The sequence below is a fragment of the Limanda limanda genome, chromosome 11 (genome assembly GCF_963576545.1).
Source record: "Limanda limanda chromosome 11, fLimLim1.1, whole genome shotgun sequence".
NCBI classification, from domain to species: Eukaryota; Metazoa; Chordata; class Actinopteri; order Pleuronectiformes; family Pleuronectidae; genus Limanda; species Limanda limanda.
This window is the reverse complement of record NC_083646.1, coordinates 20,846,983-20,854,926: the sequence shown is the minus strand read 5'-3', so window position 1 is coordinate 20,854,926 and position 7,944 is coordinate 20,846,983. Positions and strand designations below refer to the sequence as shown.

The following is a 7,944-nucleotide window of genomic DNA, read 5'->3' as shown; positions in this document are numbered from 1 at the left end:
ATGTTGTTTCCATGACTAGAGATCAAAAACCATCATGAGTCAGTCCGTCTGTGTCTGTGTCCAAAACGGTGACATAAAAATATCTAATCATGAATATGATCTGGTGGTGACTTTGACCCACGGTTGGACCCAGTTGGTGACCGCTGCTGCAGTTTATCAGAGGACGTAGATGAAGACATTTTTAACTTGGATACACTGCCCCACCCCCCACTGACTGCTACAGAGCGCTGGCCTGTTCTTTTATTTTTTATAAATTTTGGAGTAAATTCATGTCCAAATCTAAACCAAACTCAGAACTGCACTTCCATGGACCCATAACAATACACAAGTTTGAAGCTGACAAGTTGGCGAGATATACGTTGCACACAGACAGACAACAGACAGACATTAGTAGGGAGACGGTTCATGCCATTGCACACAAAAAGACAACATTTTAAGTTTAACATCTTTATATTCATATGAAAATTGCTTTAAATTCAATAGAAAAAACCTCTTGCAGAGCTGTTAAGCATTTTATTGAGGGCAAGTTTGAACATAATTCACAAATCTTTTTGTTAGCTTTATTGCCAAAATATTTCTTATGAAATTGTTGGGATTCTGTAGTATTTTACAGCAACAATAATTATACTGGCTAATATCCACTGTTGAAACAAGCAACAAATGAAAATTTGAGTTTTTATCTCTTGATTTTTATTAGAAGATAGAGTTTTACGGGTTTAAAAATATATGGAAAGAATTACAAATTTCAACATTTCCATAACAACGACTACATCTGCTAGAAAGAGAATCTGTAACATGCTCAAAAGCTGCAGAGCTACTAAATAGGCATCGAGGTGAGACTAAGGGCGTTTTCACACCTTAAAGTCTGGATGTCATTTTTCACATTTTACTCAATTAACAAGTTGCCCAAATTGTCTGAAGGATCAAAAACAATGTTTTCACATTCCAAAAGAATTGAACCGAGGTTCCATTGATCTGGAACTTTTGTTTGGATTAAACTTCCGCCTGTTGGTCCTGTCCATGTAACAAGGCACACATTAGTTAATCAGGAACCTTACTGAAACAATCATAACCATTCATATCATATTACATATTCATATATGTTTGGATTAAACTTCCGCCTGTTGGTCCTGTCCATGGTACGAGGAACATATTAGTTAATCAGGAAACTTACAGTTCTACTTACTGAAACAATCATAACCATTCATATCATATCAATGTATTTTTTCATTAAGCCTGGCGGAAAAACATACCGCTGAACAAAATTAACTGAAGGATGGCTAAGGTTAATTCCAGTAACCTTTAGCTTATCAGTGAAATAAAAAAAACTCAGCTACTATGCATCCAATCACAGGTTGTCAAGTAGGAATGTTTGTTTGTTTGTGTGATGAGCAAGGTAGTTAGCTAAAAGTATTTAAATGCCAGTGTCACAGTGTCTGCTCATCCTCTGCTCAGTCTGCTCACACAGGTAACAGAAGGTAAGTTGGATGACCCCAATTATTTCAGTTTGAAAGATTCTTAGTTCATATATTTAATTCATCATGATTAAGCTAATGTTTAGTCACTGCTTCTAATAAGTGGAAGTTATAACATAACTAATTAAGATGATACTTTTGCTCTTTATTGTCACCAGAATGCTTTCCCGCCTGTTCTTCGTAGGGCTCTTTGCCAGCTGCCTGGTTAAACGTAAGAAATTAAGCCTTTTTACACAATTACTGAACTTTGTACACATCCTACATCCAAGATATTTCTATATGGATGGTTCAATCGAGAGATGAAGTTTGTCCCTCACGTGATACTTTTTTTTTCGCTTCTCCAGCCAACACCGCGGTCTACTCCTTCTCTGGTTCCGTTGGTGGTGGTGGGATTCCCTTTACCTCACCAGCAAAGGGAAGGATCACATGGATCAGGGTCTGGGAAATCCCATCTGCCTACATCACTGGGTTAGTCTTACCTCCTTTCATTTATTTAAATGGGACTGTAACGGCCCCCCGCTTCTCCATACAAACTTCTGAGTCTCTTGACTGATGTACACGGCTCTTTATTTTTGTATCTGGTCTGCCGTAGTAGCACCGTAAAACTGTAATGACAGTTACAAGTTACAAAGATTTTAATCATTAAAACCAAACACGAACGTTAAAATACAATGAACAAACAAATCGCCACGTGAGACACATCTGACTCTTTAACGTGACAGCGACTCCCTTCCGCACTACCCGCAGCAAAGTGAATGGAACCAGCTTCCTTACCTCGTTCCGCTTGGCGAGGGGTGTTAAGCTAAAGTTGTTTCGATGGTTCTTTCGGTCCGAGAAATGCCGCAAAGCTGGCGTCCGGTTTGGTTTCCTATCTGTGCCGGGCTGACGGCAGGTATTTTATTGCACTGGGGCGGAAACGAGGGATCAGGTGTGTCGAATAAAACCGTCCGCTCCTTTGCTGCAGGTAGCTATGCGAGGGGAGTCGCTACGTGTAAAAGACAACGAAAATAACCCAAACCGTAGTTGAACATAAGAACAATAACCCTAAAATAAAGAATAAAACAGTCTGCATAAACTGGCCGGTTTTGCTGACAGTTACACTCCCACCAAATCCTGATATAAACATTTTAACCGACTGTGCTATACAGGATTTCTAGAGCATTTAATGGCCCTTTTAGTTCAAATATCTAGGAGTGTTATGTCCTTTTAACTACTCCTTATGCAGGCAAGTGGGATGCCTACGACCACAGGTATTACATGCATGTCGCCCTCTACAGTCTTTCTTGATGTGTCCCTTCCTTAGGCAACCAAAACAGAGGCGGTTTTCGTGGATGAATGCCTTTTTGTCTTCTAAAGATTTCGCAGCGAAAGAAGGGCACCTGACGATGCCATGCGTTTCATCTTTGCAGAGCACACATGGGGGTCTTCCCCTATAATTGGCCGTTTCAGGTGCATCTCGGGTGGCGTACTTTAATTGGGCAGTTGCATTGAGGGATCTGGCTTCCTTCTCGACTGTGGGATTAAAGTTCATCCAATGTGGGGAGGTGATAGGGTTGCAAGATATCCGGGCCTCTTTGTTCAGGAACGCTGTGAAACTTTTGAAATCGGGGTAATCCCCCGATTTATACAGGTTATCGTCGACGATTCGGCCCCACTTTCGTACAATCCAGTCAGGTAGTTTTTGAAGTAGCTTGTGGTTTTCTTCGCAATCATTCAAGATGGTCAAACCTCTAACATGTGGGATTGCCTCTGCGCAGCCTTGGAGAAAGTCTGTAAAATCTCTCAGTGCTAAAGGATCAGTCGCACTGATTTTGGGCCATCTGGCGAGCTTGTCTCTGAAGGCCTTTTGAACGAGGAATGGGTTTCCGTATCTTTCATGTAGGACTTTCCAGGCGCCTGTATATGCGTCCTCAGAGTTCCTATAGAAGAACCCTTCCACCGCTCTGCGGGCTTCTCCGACGAGGTAGATCTTTAGATAACACATCTTCTCGCTTGGTGAGAGAGGTTTCTGATCGATAAGGGTTGTAAAAGACATCTTCCAATCAGTGAATTTCAAAGGATCGCCATTAAACGTTTCTGGCTCAGGTACAGGCAAGCGATTTATGCTTAGTGCGCTTGCTATTGCTTGGGCCAGAGAGACGGTATCTTCAGATGTTGTTGCTCGCAAAGGTGCTAGTCGAGGTTGAGATGGTGACCCATTTGAATTTAGCCGAGCTTCATATCTGGTCTCCTGTTGAGCAGCGACTGATTCATGGTTCATGCCATCTTGGCGGACATCTTCAAAACTGTTATAAGCTCTTACTCTAGCAGCTGCTACCTGGACTTCCTTCTCTGCCTTAAGCTGCTGCAGGTTCCTTCTTTCCTCTTCTAGCTTTGATTGTCTCTCTGTCCTTTTCCGCTCCAATTCAGTCAACATGGCCGCCTCTTCAAGTTTCCATTCATCTTCCAGTATTCTGAGCTTGGATTCCTGAGATAGAATGTCTTTTGTTGCCTTTACCTCCGCTTGCTTGGCTGCGAGTTCTGCTTCTGCATCTTGTCGTTTGCTAGAGCTTGTGGAAATTGCATTTGATTGGTCTGAGTTCCGTGATGTTTCTGAAAATGCGGTTTCGGTATTTGTAAGTCCAAATATGGAGCCATGCTCTTCCTTACTCAGCACTATTCTCACTCTCTCCTTTTCGACTCGTTCATTATAGTTGCCATCGATGATGTCTCTGCGTTTACTCACAAGAGCAAGAATTTCTTCAGTAAGAGCAGAGCAGGTGTCCATTTTACCAACGATATCTGGAGTGGTGGTTTGGCTGCATACAAGGGCCTCATAATGATGGCTCACCATATCATGGTTTGTGCTAATTTTTCGTTGGATTTTATCGAGATCATCTGGAGAGCAGTAGTTTTTCAATTCAGTCCGAACTTCTCTTGCTAACAATTTCCAGGACTCATAGGCCTTATAAAAAGTATTTTCATGCAGCTCTCGGATGTTCTCAGGAATTATTCTTTGCCACGAGCCTGGTCTGTCTTGATGCATGGGAACTGATTTACTTGTTGCTGCGGCTTCGAGTGACATTTTATTTTACTTGCGTTGCTAATTTGACTATCAGGCCTTAATCTTTAGGTGTAATATGCAGTATGCCTGAATAGAAGCTCTACAAGTGGTCGGACACAGCAGGAAAGTCCACAACATTTTTCTATTTACATGTGAAAGGCTTCATTCAACTTCCATATACATGTTTCTCAGAGCGTCTATAGTGCGTGCACTGTGATGCGCTATCCGGTCTTGTCTGACTGTCGATGTGTAAGTTTTGTGTCTTCGGGTGAAGACAGGAGTCAGGAAGACGTTTGGGTGTAGCCTCGAGTTTTACTGTAACGGCCCCCCGCTTCTCCATACAAACTTCTGAGTCTCTTGACTGATGTACACGGCTCTTTATTTTTGTATCTGGTCTGCCACATCTGACTCTTTAACGTGACAGCGACTCCCTTCCGCACTACCCGCAGCAAAGTGAATGGAACCAGCTTCCTTACCTCGTTCCGCTTGGCGCGGGGTGTTAAGCTAAAGTTGTTTCGATGGTTCTTTCGGTCCCAGAAATGCCGCAAAGCTGGCGTCCGGTTTGGTTTCCTATCTGTGCCGGGCTGACGGCAGGTATTTTATTGCACTGGGGCGGAAACGAGGGATCAGGTGTGTCGAATAAAACCGTCCGCTCCTTTGCTGCAGGTAGCTATGCGAGGGGAGTCGCTACGTGTAAAAGACAACGAAAATAACCCAAACCGTAGTTGAACATAAGAACAATAACCCTAAAATAAAGAATAAAACAGTCTGCATAAACTGGCCGGTTTTGCTGACAGTTACAGGGACACATTTAAAATCCTGAGTTGTGGCAATATAGTGATGTTATAAGTTATACGTTATACTATATCGTCCAACCAGCTGGATCCTAGTCTTCCCCATCCCTCATGCCGAAGTGTCCTTGGGCAAGATACTGAACCTCTCAAAAATGCTGCATATGGATGCACTGTATGAATGTGTGTGTGAATTGGTGAAAGCTGTACTGTAAAGCGTTTTGAATGGTCATTAAGACTAGAAAAGCGTTATGTTAATACAGATCATTTACACTGCTATTTATTATCTGGATGAACTAAAGTGAAGCATAAATTCTTCTACTCTCTGTTCCCCAATAATTTCCATACAATTTCTTATTGCTTAAGATTGTGCCAGTGTTTATCACTCCTTTCTGTGCATTTTCTTTATTCTACTTTTATTGTTTAATTGAGTAAGATATTCAGACTCTATGTATCATCTATTTTAGTTCACTGTGTGTTTCCTCTGTTTCCTTGCAGTATCCAGCTGCGCCATCAATACATTTGGTCTAAAGTATTTGGACGAGCATATGGCCCAGTGCTTGAGATGTCACTTTTTGATGGAGAGGGCATTGTTCAGGTTAGAGATTTCATCGGTACTAAAATAAACAATTACTTTACAATGAAGACAAAATTCTAATAATTTCAATGATTAGATTTGTGATCTTTTCATTGAAATGACAATAACATAATTTTTTAACATCATGTGTTAACTTATTGAGTACTGACTACATCCACAAACCGTGGTAGTTTGTTGACATTGTCTCTTTTGTTGCAGGTCTCTGGTAAATACCACAGCAATTACATCTATCAGCTGATATTCATCACCTCCAGAGGGCGATCCCTGACAGCTGGCCAGCCTGCTCTGGTCTTTTACCTATTTTCGATGTTGGAATTATCAATACCTATGCTCGTGGTCATGCAATAACAAAACAATTTTATAATAATGTTGTGTTGCAGAAATCCTTCAACTTCTACCCGACTCACCCGGAATCAGAGCTGCGAATGCTGAGCGGCCACCATAACGGCCATGGGATCACCTCACTGGGAGCTCACTGGGCAACTGGGCTCAATAGCACTAGCGAATAATGAATGAGTTCAAACCTGAGTGGTGGTGTACTAATGATTGGTTTGATGGAATAATCAAAACTTTTCACTGATCAACCTGTAAATGAATGACCAACATGTGTTGACAAATGTGCGCTGGGTAATTTCACACCACTTTTGGAGCAATACCTTTGACAATTGAATATGAAACATTGTTTTATAAGTTAAAAAAATAAGATTTAATGGTGAAGGCTCTATATTAACTCATTCTGTGACTCTGTGGTGCATTTATACTAAACATGCACATATCAGTCTATATATTTTCTTATGCATCACATAAAGGGGCATTTATAAAAGCTCTTTGCCCATGTGTATCCCTGAAGGAAACAAACCAGAAATGTATCTCACTTTGAATCAAAATAATATGTATTTGGAGAAGATTCAGTTGTTATGATAGAGCGGGATTATTGAAAAGACTGTATGGTTTTCATTCATGCATATTTTTAATGGTTGGAGAAATGTACAATTTGAATCTTATTAAATTTGGGTGCAAGCAAACACTGTTAACATGTGTAATCATTTTCCCTATCCATACCCCTTACCAATCACCACTCTCCCTCCAAAAAAGTTAACTTATACTGCAGGTTTTTTCTACGGAGGGAGGAGACTGAATTATTCATATGTCTTATAATCTACTTGATACATATTTTTAGGCTCTTATACAATTATCTGAATATGTCACAAAAGAGAGCCAATACAAAATAATTGCTTGGTCAAAATCCATCAGATATTGATGTTCAAGGTTTGTTAATTGATTCAAAATGTCCACCTATGCATTGAGGAACACACAAGAAAACATCTCAGTTTCAACGTTGCCAGTGTGTGTCGAAGTGTGGCAGATGCCATAAGAAATACCAGCAATTTAAACATAAAAATGCATTTTCAAAGGGAATAACAATGTGCAATAATAATAATAATAATTTGTCTGTTGATTCTTCTCTCTGGATCTCTCTCTCTCCAACACACACACACACACACACACACACACACACACACACACACACACACACACACTCCAGTGTTGGCATATAGCAGCATGTAAAGAAGAGGCTATTTTTCAGGTGTTCAGGAAACACAAACTGCAACATCTGAGGAATTTGATGATGATGATTTTCCTCCTCAGCAGTTTGACTTTGGGCCAGAAATGTATTTTCTGATGTGATCTCAATCCACACTTTTGTCTTTGGAACATTTCTAAAAATGTAATTTTACGTTTCCAACCCCCTCTCCTTCTTGTCGGCTCCTTTGTGACACATTTATGATATGTCTGAGGTTTGGCATTAAGAAATCAATAACCGTCCTGAATGGGAAAGCATGACCCCAGATAAAAGTAGGTAGGGTGTTATTAAAAACACACTAAAGGAAAACAATGCCAGATAATTGAATCCACATAGGCCACCTGGCAGGGGATTTTTTGATGTGCTCACAAGGAAGTCTAGATTTATCATGAATCAAATCTCCTCCCTCCTCTCTCTGTGTTTCATGTTCAAATAGTTTTTGTAAAGGGTGC

The 7,944-nt window shown here is 40.7% G+C and overlaps 1 protein-coding gene across 1 annotated transcript; it reads left to right on the top strand.

Moving 5' to 3' along the window:
- Positions 1–1,634: 1,634 nt before the first annotated feature.
- Positions 1,635–6,416, top strand: LOC133014593 (zymogen granule membrane protein 16-like). The gene is made up of 5 exons (XM_061081859.1): positions 1,635–1,686; positions 1,820–1,943; positions 5,808–5,907; positions 6,106–6,195; positions 6,288–6,416. Exons 1-5 carry the CDS (start codon positions 1,635–1,637, stop codon positions 6,414–6,416), a joined length of 495 nt encoding a protein of 164 aa, XP_060937842.1.
- Positions 6,417–7,944: the final 1,528 nt, after the last annotated feature.

Excerpts from the sequence above, each read along its gene's own strand:
- LOC133014593 (XM_061081859.1), top strand. The coding sequence starts at position 1,635 with ATGCTTTCCCGCCTGTTCTTCGTAGGGCTCTTTGCCAGCTGCCTGGTT. Across the intron at positions 1,687-1,819 it reads TGCCAGCTGCCTGGTTAAAC|CCAACACCGCGGTCTACTCC; the intron begins GTAAGAAATTAA and ends TCGCTTCTCCAG. Across the intron at positions 5,908-6,105 it reads ATGGAGAGGGCATTGTTCAG|GTCTCTGGTAAATACCACAG; the intron begins GTTAGAGATTTC and ends CTTTTGTTGCAG.